The sequence below is a fragment of the Triturus cristatus genome, chromosome 4_1, assembly GCF_964204655.1.
Source record: "Triturus cristatus chromosome 4_1, aTriCri1.1, whole genome shotgun sequence".
NCBI lineage: Eukaryota > Metazoa > Chordata > Amphibia > Caudata > Salamandridae > Triturus > Triturus cristatus.
In genome coordinates, this window is record NC_140585.1 from 296559761 (window position 1) to 296580447 (window position 20687).

Sequence of the window (20687 nt, forward strand, 5' to 3'; positions counted from 1 at the left end):
CCTCATCAAGTTTTGGAGGATGGGCGTTGACGGGCTCAAGGTGCTATAGTAAGTCTGACAAAAAAGATTAATATGGCAGGGTGCAAGGACGCAGCCTCATTTAAGACAATTATAGGTTTTTATTTTTTGAGATGGAGTAAAACAGTCACCTAACTTGACCTGAACCCAAGTGTTGGTATAGAGGAGTATTCTAGCATCCAATGCTTTTTGTGAAAGGACCCATCCTATGAGTTTTTTTCATAGTAGAGCTTAAGGAACTAAATCGAACGTTACTTTTAAATCTATAAAACAAATATATAGATTTCGCTTTTTTTAAAACAACCCGTTGAGCTAGTGAAGTGAGGGCCATCAAATTGATAATGGTGGATTGGCCCTTACAAAAACCTGTTTGGTTAATTGGGATTATACCCTGCAACTCTGCCCAGTTTTCCAAATCAATCGATAGACGGGAAGCAAAGACCTTAGCATCTACATCAGTTAGGGCAATTAGCCGGTAATTGGCAGGGTTGTCGACTGGGCTGTTCTTGAAAATTGCCTGCAGAATGCTATCTTGCCTGGACACGGGTTATATTCAATGCCAATACGTTATTAAACACTGGAGTCAACACTTAGGCCAACATGTCAGTATTGGCACGTAATATGGCGTTAAGAAACCCATTTGATCGAAGGTGACGCAGAAGAGTGGCTGTTTCAGTGGTGCTTATAAAATCCAAGTAATTCTCCGAATTAAGGCTGCTCACTTACTCCCTTATGTATGACTTACTGGCTTTCGAGATGTTTATAGAATCAGTCATTTGCTGGGTTAGAGCTGCTCACTTTTTCTATTTGACTTACTGATTTTCTCACAATTGTAGCACAAGTCTTGCTTATTTGCATCTGAATCGCACACACAATACAAGTTGGTACTAAACCTTACCCAATCAGCCTCCATAATATTAATACTGTAAGCCCTATTGCCTCCCCTTTTGAGATCATTAATGATCTCCCAAAGCGTCATTACATTATTTAGTTTAGAGGCATGTAATAATCTGTGCAATAGCCCTGTTTGATAACGTGATTTAGTCAACCACACTTCTCGTCTATATAACTACCTTGGTAACATTTTATCCTTAAGGGCATAATAAGAGTGCCGGTATCTATGGGGAAAAAACTTCCCGTACAGCTCCATTGAGGGATCGTTTTAATTTAAGGAACTGAAATGAGTACCATTTATTGGGGGCGGTTAGTGATGGATTCGTTTTTCCTTGATTTCGTACTGGAAATTTTACCACCAAAGATGTGATGTAGTTCCACCTACCCCCACCTGGCACTGATCACTATCCTTCATTAAGGCTTTGGCAAACTTCATTATTTCTACTTGTTCATCCAAATGCCATACCAGCATTTTCAAGTTCTATGAACAATGGATCATATTAAGAAGCTCATTAGATTAAGGGTTACAACTTATTGGCAGTTGTAATGTTAATATCTGAGGGTTATGGTCACTTTCGAGTCGAGGCGTCACCTTATTTGTAATCATTTTGTGCCCAGTTTATCTGAGATAAAGGTGTACTCGGTTATTGAGCCATGCTTGGACTGTTTAAAAGATGGAACTGGCCTTGATTTGCACAATGAATAATTAACAAAATTAGCCCAAGCTGCCGCAGATTGTCGCAGCACATATTTGCGCTACTTGTACTCATCCTATCTAAAGAGTTAAAAGTGACCAGATGTAAGTTAAAGTCGCCAGAGATGATCAAACCGGCATTGGGAGGCCGAGTTGCTAATGAGCATGTGATGTCCTGTAGGATATAAAGTTGGGTCATCTTATTTTTCCTTGCACTTCAATAAACATTAAATATTATAATCATATAGCAGTTGTACTGTAATAGAACACATTGTAACTATTCTAGCTGCAAATCAATTGCTTCTAGTGTTAAATTTAATTTGGTGGCAATGTAGCATGAAAGTCCGCCCTTTGCTCGGCCTAGTTTATTAGTGCGTATGACAGGGAGATTAAATTAATTAAACCCAAGCAATAGAGTTACTTGCGCTCTCCGTGTTTCTCTTATCATTAAAATTTAAAAAGTGTTTACGAATGAGAGATTATCAGGGTCGGCTAGCAAATGGCCCAACCTGTGCACAATCGAGGAACATATAGCAAATGGGCCAAACCGTACACGTTCCAGGAACCTATCCCAATGGTTAGTGTTTGTTGATAATGATGCATTCAGATAACACCAGGATCCATTTCTATGTCAGAAAGTAGGCACTGAAGCACCGCAGCTGTCTCGTCTGTTGTTGAACTGTGGCAGCGGTCTGTTTACTAGTGGAAGTGCTCCCTGGAAGTCCTCAATCTGTTTTTATTACCTGGGATGCTCAGACAGGCATTCGTGGAATGCATCAGAACAAATCTGCCCCAGTCTTGATGCCCGAATGGACAGAAGGTCTCCATCAGTGGTGTAACACAGGCCCCTGCAGCCCCCGCAATGTGGGGGCCCCCTCAGCACAGTAATCTGGATGGAGAGCTCCTGATTGAGGGGGGGGGGGGCTCCACGTTCATTGCAGGGGGTCCCACTCAAGTTTTGTTATGCCAAGGTCTCCGTGGCAGGTCTCAAGATGCTGGACTAGTTGGAAAGGTTTCTTTATGTAATTTTCTCTTCTCTGATCTTCCCCCAAGGATTATGAGCAGCCTCGAAGACTTGGGTACACAGGCAACCCATTTGTTTTCGTAAACCCCCAAATGTATGTTTCTAACATCATGCATATTTCCTGGCGAGTGTTATCAGGCTTTTTCAATGAGGTCTTCTGGCTGAGGACAAAAGGGGAATTCTTCACTCCTTCCTACAGTTGCTCATCTTGAGCATCTGTAAAAGATGTCGCTAGCATTTGTTTTCCACATGTTTTGTGGTAATGTCTGTGGCACCTACCCCCAACTCTCAATACAAAAGCAGATGCTTGGGATTGAGCCCGTATTTTCTGCCTAGTGTCATGACATGCTGTCATGTCATTTTCCAGACTCCTAGTTGAGTAAGATGTTAAATTACATTCAAGTAAGATGTTTTTAGCAGCCATTGGAACCTACTGGAATAGGACTGTAAATCATGTTTACCTCCAACAATTTCATTGACTATCATGTGATTGCCCGGTTTTATTTGTTCATTCAGTGTGAAATCCTGCTGCTATATTAAAGCTGTCCTCCAGTCAAGAAGCTCTTCAACCCAATGGTGTATTGAAGTTATCTGAGCCGCTGTTGCTTAGGTTCAACTTTCCAGGCACGTACCTGTTGGATAGAGATGCTGGATAGCTATATGGACCAACAAACAAGCATTCTGCAAGCACTACTAAACTCTAAATATTATATTACATTTCAGTGCAGTTTGCCTAAGAGGGCGTGTTCATTTCTTTGGCTTTTTTTCTATTCTCTTGCTATCCAATCTCTCTGCCTGGAGATAGGCAATACATAGGAGGGGAGTCAAATTACCTTCCTTGTTCTTCAGATGCTCTTGGTCAACACCTTTCCTCTAGTCCCATCAGTTAGAATCATCCTCCCAAATGACTTCGTTTTTAGGAGCAGATGTTCGCACTCCCATGCTTGGGAGACTGAATGAGGAGGTTCAGTGCTGAGCGAGAATCTGAATTTGCCTAGCATCATGACTGTAAGTTCGATTTCTATTAAGGACACGGAGGCGAGGATTATGCTTTCGCTCTTCGCTTTATTACATATACAATTTGCACAGCAGCCAGAGAACATTTAAAATTTCTTTCCAAAAGGGGTATAACACAATTAGAAACTACAACTCCCTACAACCAGGGAGGAATGCGAGCAAACAGTCCTTCCTCTGTTTCCATATCATCGGGTACATAACATCTTGTCTATCCTGCCACTTCCTCTTTCTTCGCGTAAGTCACGCCATTCCATTACTGGTCCTGTTTTGAACCATCGTTGCCTGAAAAAAACAAACGAATATAAGTCGAGGAGAAAACCTCCTACAAGTAATGCAAACGTTACAAGAACAAACTTACAATGAGGTAAGCAAGTCTGTCAGTAATATTATAAAGAAAGGATAAACGTTTACTTACTAACATACGGGAGGGTTCGCACTCCTGTGCCGCGGCGGGATAATCCTCGCCTCCGTGTCCTTAATAGAATTGAAACTTACCGTCACGATGCTAGGCAAATTCCGATTCTATGGCAGGACCGGAGGCTTCGGATTATGCTAGTTCAAAGCTTACTTACTACCAGCTGTGCCACATCCAGCACCGGTTTAAAATAAAACCTCTTAAAAGTGGAGTCCGAGGACCAATCAGCGGCCCGCATCAAATCCTCCAAACGTGCTCCCAGCGCGAAAGCTTTAGAGGCCATGGCACCCCTGGCGGAATGAGCACCAAACTGCTTCGTATCAATGCCAGCTTCCTGCATGACCCAGCGTACCCACCTAGCTATGGTAGGAGAAGAAACAGCCTTGTGCGGTCTCCTGAGAGCTATCAAAAGTTGTTGTTCGCCCGGAGGGCGGAGTTCTAGAGTCAAGGCCTCATATGCCTTTAAGCAGTTCACCACATACAGTTTCGGGTTATCCCTAATCGCCGGGTAGGTAACTGATCGGGAATGAGACTTGGTACACCGGCCGATCGTGAAAACGAGTCCTTCCGGAGTAAAAACACGTGCTGAGATGTCCAAAGCCCGAACATCGGAAACTCTGCTGCAGGAGATCAAGCATAGTAGCATAGCGAGCTTAGCAGACAATTCCTTCAACGAAAGGTATTTATTGGATTGCCAAGAAAGAAAAAGGTTCAACACAAGATTGACATCCCCAAGGACCGAATGAGGTTCCGGCGGCAACCACAACCGGATACCCCGTAAAAGCCTGCAGACTAAAGGATGCTCTCCCACCGGAGACCCGTCCAGCGGAGCATGACCCGCTGAAATTGCTGACCTGATCGCATTGATCGAACGATATGCCAATCCATCTGCTGCTAGGCTTGCCAAGAAATACAAGATGGAAACGACATCTGCGACCACGGGATCGAGATCCCGTTGAAGACACCAACTAACCCATCTCGACCAAGCGGATCGGTAACACTTGGTGGTGCTATCTGCCCAGGCCTTTGACAAAAAGGTCTCAGCGTGTCCCGAAAAGCCCGGCAGCGCCCACCGATGCCGGAAAGTCGCCACACCATAAGGTGGAGCTTCCCCCTGAGTGACTAGTTGATGCGGAACCCCGTCCGGGTTCAGAAGCAACTGAGGACATCGGGGGAGTAGGATTGGAAAATCCCAGGAAAGTTCCAGAAGAACTGGAAACCAAACTTGAGACTTCCAACAAGGCGTCAACAGAGTGACCCCCGCCTTCTGCCGGCGGATTTGCGCCGCCGCCCTTGTGATCATGGAAAAAGGTGGAAACGCATAGCCCTATTCCACACTTCAATCCTGAAAGAAGGCATCCGTGGCCAGGGCCATTGGATCCGGTCTCCAACTGAAGAACCAAGGAATCTGATGATCCAGCCGAGAGGCAAAGAGGTCCACCGTGAAGGGGCCCCAACGAGTGTTCAACCATTGGAAAATCTGAGGGTCCAGCTTCCACAGGCTGGAATCGTAGAGAAGCCTCGAGTGCCAATCCGCCACCCTATTGCTGTGGCCCGGAAGATATTCTGCCGTGACCGAGATATGGTGTTCCAGGCAGAAGCCCCAAAAATCCTTTGCCAGATTCGCCAATGCCCGGGAACGGGTGCCCCCCAAGTGATTGACGTATCGCACGGCAGAGATGTTGTCCATCTTCAAAAGGACGCAGGATTGGATTCCGTCCTTGGTCCAACATCGCACTGCAAACGAACCTACGAGAAGTTCTAAGCAGTTGATATGGAGAGCTTGCTCGTCCGTGGCCCAAACTCCCCCGGTGGAGAAGTCCCCGCACTAAGTGCCCCAGCCCGACCTGCTGCAAAAAGAACTATTGATGGACAGAATGCCGAACAATGTCATGCATTCACCCCAGTACAGAGATCTGGGCCTAAATCCATCGTTTTTTTGCTCACCATGCCGTTCCAATTTAGACCCAGCCATATGCAAATCAGTCTTGACCCTGTGCCCAATGGAAACAGTCCAGCCCGAACTGCCAGGCCAGGGCCTCACTGGACTGGAAACAAGCATCCTAGGACCGGTTTCGGGGTTTCACCCCTCTTCAGCCAGGATAGCTTGATTCCAGTGGCATGGAGAGCACCTGCTGGTGTCGGATTCTATAACAAGATCTGGAACCGAATCGAAGATTGTGCGTCCGTTCCAAGCCTCCATATGGGATAGCCACCAAGCGATCTCCTCTCTCGCCTCTGCTGAAAGAGGAACCGAGTGGTTGTATGACCTGCCCTTCCGCAAATGATACGCCTTTAAGCGTTGGAGGGCTCGATAATGCAGGGGTCCCAGAAAGATCGCCTGAATCGAGGACGAAAGGAGACCCACCAAACGAGCCAGATGCCTCAAGGAGGTGCAAGGTTTGGAAATTGTCTGCCGCAATTCGTGGCATATTTTTGCCATCTTCCTTGACGGAAGGCTCAAGGTCGCGCGGACCGAATCCACCACGAACCGGAGAAAGGTGACAGATTGAGAAGGAACTAGAACTGACTTGGCCACGTTTATGACGAAACCTAGTCCCTGTAAAAGAGACACCGTCTGATGGAGCTGAAGCGATAGTATCAGAGGACATTGAGCCTGAGAAGGAGGTAGTCAAGTATACGATCATGCGAATGCCCCGTGCTCGGAGAAATTCCACCGCAGGATGTAGCACCTTGGTGAAGCACCAAGGGGCAGAGGAAAGACCGAATGGAAGAGCGGTGAACTCGTATACCAAATCCTTCCAACAAAATTGGAGGAAGCGCCGATGGGGGGGATGGATGGGAATCACTAAGTAAGCATCCTTCAAGTCCAAGCGCACCATCCAGTCTGCTGGCAGCAGGATGTCGCGAAGAAGATGGATCCCCTCCATCTTGAAGTGACGGTAGATCAACCAACCATTGAATTCTTTGAGGTTGATAACTGGTCGGCGACCCCCGTTGGCTTTGTCTACCAGGAATATATCGCTGAGAAAGCCCCCAGGGTGCAAAGTTGATCGGCGAACGGCTCCTTTGCGGAGCAGCTCGGAGACCTCCTCGTCGATCAACTGAGCGTCTGAGCAGGTAAAAGCCAGCGGACGAGGGCAAGCCACCTGTTGTGGATCTCCAGACCATTCAAGGTTTCCATATAGAATTCTACGAAGAACCCATGCATCTGAGGTTATAGCTGCCCATGCACTGTGAAAGGTCGCTAGTCGACTGCCAATGCGAACGTGCATTGCCGGAATAACACTTACCGCTGGTATTGGCTCCTCCAAAGTTGGATTTGAAGCCTCACCGGCCTCGGAAGCGTTGACCTCGCGTGGGGTAGAAGTTGGTATAATTCGCGGATGAATTATACTGTCCGCGACCAGAGCCTTGCCCCTTTGAGGGGTTTTGCTGAAAGCTGCGGCCGGACGAGTGGCCCCTGCCTCGTCCGGCCCTGCGGACAACCCGCTGATTAAAGACTCTTTTGATGTTAGATTGGGCTTTGTCCAGCGATGTGAATGTGGAAACAAATTTGCCTAATTTTTTAATAAAGGGCTCCCCGAACAGGCCACCCTGGGCCACTGCACCAGCCTTGGAAGAAGCCAAGTCTCCCAGTTTTGGATCAAGCTTAATCAACAACGAGCGGCGACGCTCAGTTGAAAGGGCGCAATTAACATTGCCCATAAATATGATAGCTCGTTGGGCCCAACTGGACAGGACTTCTGGGGAAATAGGGGACCCTGAAACTTTGGACTCCTCCGCCATATCCAATATTTTGGTCATCGGCCCAATATCGTCGAGGAGCTTGTCCTAACAGGACCTCCAAGATCTATCTATACCCTTCCTAGGGTCCTTGACATACTTAGCTAGGATCGTGGCCATTGTCGGGTCGAATTCCGGCGTTGAAGCTATCTTGTCAGGCAGGGTAGGCCTCGGACACTCTGCCCGCAGACAACTCCTGGCCTCCTGCGCGAGGGGTTTACGGAGACGACCCGAAACGAACCTTACCACCTTGTCTCCGGGAACCCAAGCCGCAGACCGGGGGTGCATAATTTCGTCCGGATTAAGCATGTCTGCGTCCTCCTCTGGCGCTACAGAAGTTGAGGGAGTAGAAGACTGCCGCCACGGACGGGAAGACCCCGCCTCATCTGTGTCCCCCTGAGTATCATCCGGACCTGAACCGGGGGAAGGAGGATCGAAAGAACCCTGAGAGGGGCGTTCGCTGGAGGAGCAGCTGGGGCGCCCGGCGACGTTTGTGCCAAAAATGCCGATTTCAGGCGCGCAAAAGCATCCACCTCCACTCCTTCCGGACGCTGTTTTTTGGATGGCGGAGGACCCTACGCAGATTGCTCACCGGCTGGCATCAGATGCTCGGGACGCGCAGCCGCTAGCCTACTGCATTCTTGCACAATTCTATCGGAAAGGCGCTGTTCCATCGGACCCATAACCTCATGGACCACCCGATAGATGGAAGAGTCCACTGCTTCAAAGAATTCCTCATCCCAGGGCATATACTCCTGGACTTCCTCCTCATAATACTCTGATTGGGCAGCCATGATAAGTTATGGTAAGTAACCACTAACAATGCCCTACGCAACCAGGAGGCTCAGGTAGACAAAACCCACCAGCTAAGGGCCGGCCAGAGACGGCGTAGAGTTTGTTTGGGTGACCCCAAGGATCACAATGGGCCTGCACTAACCCTGAATGCGCCACTGCCCTCGGAAGCTGACAGGGCAACTGCCTCCCTGCACGCTCACCACAATGACAGCACAGCAAGAAAAAATGCCACAATAGTGCCTGATTTAATTTATGTTTGCGCAGCACGCGAAGTGAATATGCAACAAATGGCCAAAAAAAGTGCAGAAGCTATCAGCGCGACCTTGGGCGTCACGGCGGGTAAAACCCGCTATACAGAACCCCGCCGGGGCGTTGAATGACAATTTGCGGGAATACAATCCGTCAAACGGACGTCAAAGGTGAGGCAGAATTTGGGGCAAGGCTCTGGTCCGTTACCGTCGCGGCGCGGCTTCTCAACTGAGGAGCCGCATCGTGAGGGCAGTGAGACGAGAGATTGCCCCTAGCGGCCCGAGAAGGCGCCGCAACAAACAGGTTGGCGCGCCGGCCACGTAGGAGCGGAAAACGTTCCCGCGGCTGGCTTAGGGATCTGTGACTGAAACACAATAAGATTTCTACCCGAGTAGCGCGCAATACCAATTTCAACAATAAGCGCTACGGAGCCAACAAATAAAGAAGAAAGAATAAAGGCACTTATCTGGCTGCGGGAGCAGCGAAGAAAGAGGAAGTGGCAGGATGGACAAGACGTTATGTACCCGATGATATGGAAACAGAGGAAGGACTGTTTGCTCGCGTTCCTCCCTGTTTGTAGGGAGTTGTAGTTTCTAATTGTATTGTTATACCCCTTTTGGAAAGAAATTTCGAATTCTCTCTGGCTGCTGTGCAAATTGTATATGTAATAAAGCGAAGAGAGAAAGCATAATTCGAAGCCTCCGCTCCTGCTATAGAATTGAACATGGCAGCGACTGCGTGCTTAAGCCATAATGACCGTGTAAAGTGATGTATAATTCGGTAGAAGAAACAAGTGTAACTAGTAAGGCGAGTCTAAAGGTTATTGAGGTGTCGATTCTATTTTGCAGATCTCTTCCTCCTTTAAAGAACAAGCATGCTGTTTTAGGAAGATTCCCGAAAAGATACCTTACTTGGAAACATTTTGTTAATGGAAAATATCATATTCGTTTTATTTTAGTATTGAGCACTGTTCTGATGTGTCTTGTGCCTCTGCTTGCTTGATTGGATTGGAAACACAACAATTACAACACAGTCTTAGATATCTCTTAATAAAACATAAATTGGCTTTAGGAGACTAGAGTGGTCTCTGTAAAGTTATTCATGTCTGTATTTGTTGACTGTTCTTTGTAGTTTGTGAACAAGCTTGGTGTGAAGTACCCTTCCTTTTGGTTTCTTCTTAAAGCTGATCCTCTTTCCACAGCCCATGAAATGTCCTCTAATAGACGTCAATAACTCCCCTAATGCTTGTGTATTTAATTTTTTTTAGGGTAATCATGTTTGCAGTCTGGAGCTGAAGACTTGTCTACAGTCAACGGAGCTTGAAGTTCCACCTCCCTCGAGTAACTGCCTCCTGGGAGGGCAGCATGGATGAAGTCCGGAATGAAAAGGTCAAACAGGCACATGTTCTCTTTGACAAGTTTGTCCAGGCTACTACCTGTAAGGGAACACTAAAGGGTTTCCAGGACCTTTGTGACTACCTCGAACTTAAACCTAGAGATTACCGGTCATTCTACCACAAGCTAAAATCTAAGCTCAGTTACTGGAAGGCTAAAGCTCTTTGGTCAAAGCTGGATAAGAGAGGTTGTCATAAGGATTTCAAGAAAGGGAAAGCGTGCTCCAATACTAAGGTAAGGACATATCTTTCTTCATAACAGCTTCTAATTTGTATAGAAGTGAGATTGCAGTTTGGAAACCAAATGCCAACTGCTTCAACATCAGTATGAAACCTAATGAAATCTACCTTCAGCTTTATGTTAAGAGTCAACTTCAGTCCTTAGGTTGAGGGCAATGCAGTCTGCCTCCAGCCACAGAGCAATGCAGTCTGCCATCTGACCCAAGATAAAGGGTAATGCTTCCATCCTCCAGCCCAAGATAAAGTAATGCATATTGGACCCAATCCCTAGTTCAAGGGCCTGGCTAACGACATTTAAACCCAAGGTAATATGAAGTAGAACTGTTGGAGAAAGGCACACTGCAAAATGAAAATGTACTTTATTTTGGTAAAGTGAGCTTGTGGAGTCATTTCTTGAAGGTGTGGAAGTGAGAACCCTAGATGATTAATTAAATAATGACTGGACAGGATAGGGTAGGAGAGAAATTCATACATATTTGCACAAGTCTTGTTGACATTTGTCAGTTTGCAAAACGTGTTGTACTTTGTGTGAACATGAATGTTAGATTTTGTGAAACATTTGGCAGATTAAGGACCTACAGTTAAAAAGAAAAAATGTTTGACTGCAAGGAGAAGTAAGTCCAAAGGCCATACTGTTGGTGCCAAAGAGAATGTGTTCACTTCCCAAGGTGGTTACAAAGTGTCAAAACATACTTTCTTCATAAGCGATAAGATAGGAGAATGAGGCCGGCCATCAAAGCTTTCAACCTTTCAAATCTATTCTGTGATTGTTCCATTTCAGTTTCTCCAGATTGGTTTCTTTCGAGTTGTTCATTCAAAGCTGAGGCTAAACATACTCAAATCTTACAACCTTACCTCTTTGTGGTTAAATTTGAGAACCTAACTATTATTGAACTAAATATTCAATCAGCAGTTGCCCATTCGATTACATCAATCTATATTATGGTAAAGGGTTTCTGAGTAAATCAATTTAAAGAAAATCTCTGTACACCCTTTTATCCTCCTTTAGGGATTAATTGATCATACTCAAATTTTATTTTTATTAAGTGTTACATAGTTAGCTCGCGGAATAGCACCTTCTCCATTACTTGCACTTAACCTACATGGTACCGTCAGCAAGAGCACTGTAATTGTAAAACATCAGTACAGTGGATCATTGTAATAACCTCTGAACACCATTGACAATAAAACTAACTGCTTTTTTAAGGGGCTGTCAAAAACTTTCCATAACTAATTAAGAAGCACACCAAAAAACATTTGTAGCAACATGACCTGGGCTGAATGGAAATGCTCAATAAACAAGAAAAAAAGAGGAACCCATAATAATCAAGGTCTCTGATAGAAAAAGGAATACAGTGATGATGGACGAGACATGTATGAAAGAAGCAAATGGGCAATTAGTAATGAAGTTTCACTATAAGAAACTTGTAACAGATCCCATAAAAACCATCATGATAGCGTGGGGCGGAAGGCTGGGGGAGGATAGAGGGGGTGAGGATTGGGGGGGAATCTCAAGCTTAACCCGCTGATCCTCTTGGTTTGTACGGTCCTGATAGGGTGGTTAAAATCTCCTGGATAGCACATGTAAAGGCAGTTTTTACCTCCCTTGGGAGATCGGACATTTTTACCGATCCCATTTCTCTTTCCTCTTGTGATCTAATCTGTTTAGAGAGGCTGTTCTTGCAACACGCCCTATTGGAAAGAGAACCGCGTGAGCTGCAGAAACCCTTGGTGTGGGCACATGCTCCTGAAGATTGTTCAAGGCATGGAGCCCTATTTATCCCAGGTACGCCACCAGCGAGATAGGTTTCTTTTGGCCGGGTTCAGCTCGCTTCACCATCTCTTGGCCTCTCAAAGTGGTTGGGCTTTACTTGAGTGTAGGCTGCCCTGCGGCTGCGACAAGTCTCCGCAGGACACCCTACACTTTGTAATGTTTTGCTGCCTATTTTAGTTGCCCCTGTAAGTTATTTTTACTTCCCCTGCTGAAGTCCCTGATTTTTCTCAAGTACGCTGGCCCTGGTTTACATGCAGATGCTCCCCAATTAATTTGTTTGCCGTTTTTTTTATTTTTTATGAGCTGCATTGACGCTAGGAGATTAATTTCTGTTCTGATTATGCCGTCTTTGGGTTTTATAATGACTGGTATTTTTATGTGAAGAGGTTTTACTGAGATGTTTTTATATTTGTTTATTGTATTCTTTTATTGTTGTTTTGGTCAACTGAATAAAGATTTTATGATTATCGTAAGTCAATTACGATAAATTGGTTTGATCTGTCTCCAAATTGGAATCTATGTATTGGCTGCTTTATGAAATAAGAGTCTAAGGCTGGTTCAGTAAGTTTATATTCTAATAGAGTTCAGTTTCTTTCACAAGTTAAGCCCCCTTGTCTTTTCCCATAGTCTCTTTGCGTTTAAGTGTTCTCATCCTGGTCAGTCAGTCCACCATTGGCAGCTTGTACTGCTGATTGTTTTCTTACAGTAGGTATATTAAAATAGAGGTAATTGGTGCATGCCTTTGGCTCATAATAAAAACTGCTTCAGGGCGTCCTCACCCACTTTACTGCAATCACAGAGATAGCTTATCATAAATCAGCTGTGTAATGTAGTAACTGGTGTTCCCCATGCGAAGTTTGTCACCAGGGGTTTAGGACAGTAAGTTAAGTAGTGCTCTGATATTTTTAATGTAGATGATATTAGAACATTGGAATGTGGAGCACTCCATTGTAGACAATGGAGTGCTCCATGCTTCTACGGGCCGGTAAAGGCCCGCAGAGCAACATTCGAATGTTTTACAAAAGCCTCTCGAAGCTCGAGGGGATTTAAATCCCCTCGAGCTTCGAGAAGCCTTTGTTTAATTTATTAGAACATTCTGCCCTCTAGTGGCAGAATATTCTAATAGCCTTATAGCCCTTCGTAGCAGGGCTATACCGCTATTAAAGTCCAGCTACTTTTGTTAAAGTCCCTCGCCTTCGGCTCGGGCCTTTAACGCTGCAGCGGGCCTTTAATAGCCGGTATAGCCCACTACGGCGGGCTATAAGGCTATATTAAGCTCTTCCACAGATTAATCTCGGACTACGTATGATGCATGTAAATAACTGGAAGGAGGTAAGCATTCAATGTGATCGCTGGACCAATTGCTCTACCACCATAGACTGTTTTACTGATTTTGCAATAATGGTTGTTTTTTGCTTTTGTTTAGAAAGATGATTTGACCCAGATGGTACACCGTCTATTTATTAAGCAAGTGTTTGTATGAATTCACTCGGACTATAATTGTTAACTTCCATATGCGATTTGTCCCAAAAAACATGATTTTTGCTATGTTAACTACTAGTCTGTTCTCTGTGAAATTCATTCAGTCTTGATAATTGTTTTTGTAGGCTGTATGGTGTTTGTAAGAAATTGCCAGTTCATCTACATAGGCCAGATGACTAATGATTTTCTTACTTGAATGAATGGCTGTCTAAATTGTTTATGTAAATTGACAGGACCACAATTTATAAGGAAAAGAGAAGAGTGCCAGTGCACACCCTTGTTTAACTCCGGTTTCAATAAACATCCCGGGACAGAGTCCATTGTTTGAAAGTTTGATTCTTACAGGATGTGCACGTGCTTGGTCAAGCCCCTTGCTTGATAATTTCTCCCACGTCCGATTACTATCTACTTGTCAAATGCCGTGCTGTTATGAGCATGTGTGTGTGTGCATGTGCGTGCGTGTGTGTCTCATTTGCCTTCCCATTAAGTAATGCAATGAGGCAAAACTTATTTAGATTAGCTGTAGGGCCCTTTTTCTGTAAAAGATTGTTGGATAGAAAACTATGTACCCTTTGTGGCTGAGGGGATATAAAATTAAAGACCCAGTGCAATAGCAAGTTCTAGCTTGCTACATGTACTGCTCATTCTAGTTTTACTAACGTTTTGAACACTTAATAGTATTGGCGTGTTGTTGAAAGTGCTGTTCCACATTTTTTTTCTATTATTTGTTAGGAGTATCTTAATGTCATTGTCCTGTTAAAGTGACTGTAAGCTTTCATGAAACAAGTGTAAGTAATTTGTTGCAGATTGTGGTCACTTTCTGATCTGTGATGATTTTGAAATTTTAGCACAGGTGGTCAGTGGAGAAATGTGGATGGAGCATCACCAAATGCTGCAAGATCGAAACAATGTGGATTATTAGAACTGGAAGAGTGCCTTTATCTCAAAGTGAATCAATTTATCCAATAATACCAACTATAAATTTCCTACTGGAAGTATAGAAGAATTTAAAGAATTTTCTTAGTAGACCAGTGGTCCGCTCTCTTAGTACACTTTGAAGAATTCATACAGATACCTTGATCTCTTTGAATACATTACAGCTCTACCATCCTATCTGTGGGACTCATTGGATCTCTTGTTGAGGATAAACATTATATGGAACGAATCATATATCTTGGTGGTTTTATTCTGCATGTCTGCCACACGAATATGGCATAGAGGCCTGTTTGTAAGAGCCAGGTCCTTCAGCTGAGGAGGCATACAAGCATGAACCTAATGATACAGGAGTACTGTCAAACTCACTATGTCTTTATATTCAGTGCTTCTCTATACTTGCAGAAGAAGGTACTTCGACCAGCAGTTCCTTCGCCCTATTATACCCAACCTATTTATGGAGTTGAAACTTCCTGTGAGAGAAAAGTCAAAAAATTATATGAAGTGTTCTGATAAAGATGTATAGATGATTTATTTTTGTTTGTTTATGGAGCCCAAATCCTCCTAGACAATTTAGTTTACAAATTAAATAACGACCGTTGCCGCATTCGATTCACTATTACCATCAGTTCAAGAAGATAGACTTTTTAGATGCAACAATGCACTTATAAAATGAAAAATTATGCAGCAAAATGCACAGAAAGGCGATATCCAATAATAGCATACTGCAAGCTTATAATGGGCACCTCAAAACACTCAGGTGGACTGATAAGGGCTCGGCGTATTTGCTCCACAGATGACTTTGTCCATGTATTAACCAGCGTAAGGAAAGAAATCCTGGATGGGGGCCATCCAGATCGGTGCACTAAGATGCATCAGATAGTGAAATTAAAAACAGACTATCTATTACTCAAAACCATAACAAGCAAACAAAAAATCAGGAAAAAGGAAAACAAATGCAGGTTCGTAATGGAATTTAGTACAGAGTATCAAACAATTGAATAGGATCTTACACAAAAATTAAAATGTACTATGCATGGATGAACATCTAAAGCACTACTCAGTATAAAGGTCAATCAATACATAGGACATCAAGAGGAAATGAATCAAAAATCTTTTAGTTGATTCTGTACATCTTTATTCAGTTTCTTATTCACCGCATACAGATAAGCGCAGCCAACGCATTTCACTTGATTACAGGCTTCCTCAGGGCAAGATCCTGTATTAGGTGAAGCACGGATTTAAAGCAGACAGTATTGAAAGATACACAGGAGTATTCCACAAAATCTCATAGCAGCAATCCTCTATTCGAAATTCATTCAGTTGCCGGTAAGCAAAAGAAACATGTCTTCATGTCATTTTAGGTAGAAAATGACATCCATCCATCCAGAGCAATATATATTTTTTAAAATTCTGTTTATTATTTTCATCCATTTAACATCAGACAGTCAATCAAATTAACATTGCAAGCAGTGCTCAGTACTTCAGCCCTCCGTATGGAGCTACAGTCAGGACAATGGCACATCAATTACTGTAACAGTGCATAAATGGACATTACAGCAGTGTTACACATCCCACCTATTCGCCGCCCTCCTCTATCAACTGTGCATTACTTTATGACCCCTGAACCATGCGGTGGGATAGGCGTCCATCCCAGGTGAGCGCGGACTTGGCAGTACCATAAGGGACCCAACTATTGCTAATGGCCAGAGACCACACATTCCATTATGATAGCATGCCGTCCCCTTCTTCTCCCGAGGGTAGCCGTTCCCACCCCACTGCACGCTAGAATGGCCTCCCCTTTCCCCAAAGAAATCTTTACCACCAACCCCCCCTGGACACCCGGATACCTTCTGCCCAAATGTGTAATATATAGATCCCTAGAGGGTCGTCCCGGACACTAACAGAACAGGAGGAATCTTCAGTGCGTAGCCTCAGCTGCGTCAGAGAAGCCAGGTCCATGGGGATGGGATAGTAGATAGCAGGTTAAAGGGGCCCAGATATCTCTAGGCCTAGAGGAAACAGGGAGCATTTCGGCATACGTGGCAAGTCGTTCTTTGCAAATCACTAAATCGTCAATCCAGTCCTTAAACTTGGGCGCCCGCCCTCTTCCCCAGCGACAAGCCCACCCGCCTCTTTGCCATGAGAAGGGCAAGAGCAACAAACTTGCGAATTGCCGCAGGAACAAGCTTAACATACCCCAGTAGCGCCATCAATGGTGTGGGCTCCATCTCTGTATTCGTCATCGGAGCTAATGCTTCAAAGACGTGCCCCCAAAATTCGCGCACCCTCACAGTCCCACGCCAGGTGCAGGAAATCCGTCCCAGGAGCCCGACACCTTTCACAGCTGTCCGAGTCACGCAAGTTAAATCTGTGCATCTTGGCTGGGGTATAATACAGTCTGTGTAAAAACTTATAATGGAGTATACGGAGCCTACTAGTGGCTGACACCCTCTCAGTTTGCAAACTACAATATTCCCATTGTTCGTCTGATAGGGCGAAGCCCAGTTCGTCGCCCCAGCGCCCATGGGAAGGCGCGGCCGGAAACAAACTCTGCGCATGCACCGTCCGATATAGTAGGGAGACCAGACGCTTGCACGTCGTGTTTTTTAGCATAATCTGAAGCGGAGCTAGGGTCTGAGGCTCCGCAGGAAAGTGGAGTTAATGACCGAATTCCATGTCTGAGGCAAATATAGATAAAGACATCCATCGAAGTTCGCTGTAGGCCTTGGAAGATATGTTCAAGAGTGCGAAAGCTACAGTTATGGTATATGTCCCCCCAAGTGCTGATGCGAACAAGTTCTTTAAAGTGATGAAACAATCTCTCCTGAAGCAGGGGTATGCTCGGATGATAACTAAGAGGCAGCAAAGGGGAATAAAGCAAAGTTATATTCAGCATGCGCCCAATACGCTGCCAGGCCGAAGCAGTGCAGGTGAGTGTGGTCTGATTAAGATCTCTAGGTGTGCTCAAGTCCTATAATACCCTCTCTAATGGGGTGGGATGCGCGAGCCAGTGCTCAGCCGCTGCTTGCGGCATGTACCGCAGCTGCTTCACCCAAAACCACGCATAGTGAGCTTGTTCACTAAGGTAGTAGAGCTCAAAAGTCGGTATTCCGAACCCTACCTGTGTGTACGGCCGGGTGAGCACCTCCCATTGCAGCCTCGGCTGTCTCCCCCCCCCCGCCCCCCCCCCCCCCCCCCATACCAGGCACGTCAACTCAGAATGAAGTGACTTGAAAAAAAAGCCCCAGGGTGATAATAAACTAGTTGGGGAGGATCAATATTTTAATAAGGGAAGCCCGCCCCGCAAGAGAGAGGGGAAGGGCTATCCAGCGACTAATATTTTCGGTTATACGAGTCATTGTGGTGCCATAATTCAAACGCATGATTTCCTCTCTATCTTTCGTGACCCGAATACCTAGATATCGCAGCTCTTCCTCGCACCACTCTAATGGGTAGTGTAACGGGAACCGCCCCGTAACCACCGTCGGAGGGTAGATACAGGATTTCCCCCAATTGATTCGAATCCCCGACAGCACCCCGATAGGTATAAATTCTCGTAATATCGGGTTCAAATTTTGTTGCGGGTCCCGGATATAGGGCGTGATATCGTCTGCATATAATGATATCCGGTTCTGCCGCATATTGCACTGCAGAAGCTTGTCATTATGTCGCTGTCTCAATCGCGCCGCCTGCGGCTGTTGCCAGGGCAAAAAGCACTGGGGACAACGGGCACCCCTGCCGTGTGCCTCTGGTGATATGGAAGGCCTGCGACGTTCGCCCATTAATGAGTACTTTAGCGACCGGCGAGTTATATAACAGCCGGATCCAAGATAAGAAGAGTGGTGGGAATCCCATCCGCAAGCATAAGCCCGTAAATATAATCCCATTCTATGGAATCGAACGCCTTGGTGGCGTCTAAAAATACAGCGGCCAACGGTAACTCCGGTGAGACATTATTTAGTACAGTAAAAAGCGTTCGCAAGTTATGAGAGGGCGCTCTTCCGGGCACAAAGCCCGATTGATCCGGGAGAATCAGATTCTCCATAAGTAGACTGTCGGGTGGCAATTAGTTTGGCTAAGATTTTAGCATTGCAGTTGAGGAGAGACAGCAATCTGTAGGAGTCGCACTTCCAGGGCGACTTCCCTGGCTTCAAAAGGGAGACAATGATGGCCACCCTCATAGATGCCGCCAGGCAGCCAACTCCTAGAGATTCCTCATACACCTCCCGTAGGATGGGGGCCATGAGATCAATGTATATTTTGTAGAACTATATGGGGATGCCATCTGTCCCCGCCGCTTTCCGAGATTGCATACTCATGAAGGCATCCCTGACCTCATCCAGCTCAAATGGTGCACATAAGAACTCCCGTTGTCTATCACTCAGCCAGCCCAGCGCCACATCGTCCAGAAAACTGTCCAAGTCCAAATCGCCGTCCCGCTGAGTGGTGTACAGCTGGGCGTAATGATGTGTGAAAGCCTGGAGAATATGGGGAGTATCACCATGAACCATGCCATCCGTGTCCTCCACCTCTAACACACACCCAGATTGCCGGTCCCGTCTTATTACTTGCGCCAGGGCCTTACCGGGTCTGCCTCCCTCTCCGTAACAGCGCGCCACCCAGAACCTCCCCCGGAACCGAGACTCCCTCTGCGCAGCATCCATGTATGCCAATAGCATTTCTATGAATTTTAGTTGGGCAGCGCTACTTGGGCTCACCGCCAATTATGCTTCCAGCGAGCTAAGCTCCCCCTCCAACTTATTCAGTGTATGAACTATGTCTTTAAGCACCCCCGCCCCCTTAGCGATGCAGAGAGTGGCCTTAAACGCCTCCCAGATTGTCTCCACACTGTGCACCGAGCCCTTGTTACAAACAAAGAAATCCTTTATCTCTTCCCGTAGCTCCGCCTGAAAAACTGTATCCAATAAAATGGGAGCGTACAAACGCCAAGGTTTGCGCGGGGCGTAAAAGTCTGCGGACGCCAACGTGATCTTAACTGGGGCATGATCTGAATACGTTCTAGCCAGATGCTGCACTGAAACTATCGCAGGCCCCAACCCCCGAGACAACAACCAATAATCCAGCCTATGACGCCGCCTGTGCCGTATAATGCGTTCCCTCTCTAGCGTGTGGGTGTGCATGCCGCCAAGCGTCCAGCAAGTGGTAGGCCACAACAATATCCTGTAGAGCCGCTCCCGCCTTGGTGTAGTGATGAGGGGCAGGGTGTGACCTGTCCTGGCCTGGGTCATATGTTACAAATAATATGGCTAGAGCCTATATCAAAGATCCTGGCCCATAGGGATGTAAAAAACTCTGGAGTATTTACATTAGGCCCATAGCAACAGGCTAGTGTGACTGTCACCGATCCCAATCTTCCCCACATCAGACATTAGAGGCCCTGCGGATCACAGGCGGTACCCACAAGCTGAAATGGCATCTGTTTCTTAACAAGGATAACAGTACCCCTCGCATAGGAGGAGTAGGAAGAGAAGATTCTGTAGCCCGCCCATTTGTGTGCAAAGGTGTTCAGTCGGTGGGGAGCGAAGTGCGTCTCCTGCAGCATAGCTATATGTATCCTGTGCCTGTCCAGATATGCTATTATGTGCCGCTTCTTCCTCGGGTCCCCCATGCCCCTTACATTCCAGGTATGAATAGTCAACACTCCGGCTTCACTATCTGCCATCTATTGCAACATGTGCCATCAACTTACAAGAGATCCACTCGGATGCCTCTCCGCGTCCCACACTGAATGTGAAATCCAGTTCTGACTATGCAAGATGTATGCGCACATTGAAGCACCTGATACCGCCTCCAAGACACCAGCAAAAAAACGGTGTGATATGACTGTCAAACTGAAAACATAACATCCCCCCCCTCCTCCCCCCTCCCACTGCAGCAACCCCAACTTGCCAGAATTATGCACCCACCCTCCCCAAAGTAGAACATAAACAAGAACCCCATTACCACCCCCGCAACAGTTATGCAGAGAGCTGTCCCAGGGGGATACCC

At 45.9% G+C, this 20687-nt stretch overlaps 1 protein-coding gene across 32 annotated transcripts in view; it reads left to right on the top strand.

Annotated features, from left to right (window-relative positions):
- The window catches only part of MICAL3 (microtubule associated monooxygenase, calponin and LIM domain containing 3), a 1875796-nt gene that overhangs the window by 470228 nt on the left and 1384881 nt on the right, over window positions 1-20687 (top strand). For all 32 annotated transcript variants that reach the window (XM_085652129.1, XM_085652139.1, XM_085652136.1 and 29 more), the window contains one exon: window positions 10121-10481. In XM_085652129.1, coding sequence (XP_085508255.1) covers window positions 10218-10481 — 264 coding nt within the window. In that variant the 5' untranslated portion in view covers window positions 10121-10217. The remainder of the gene's footprint in view (window positions 1-10120; window positions 10482-20687) is intronic.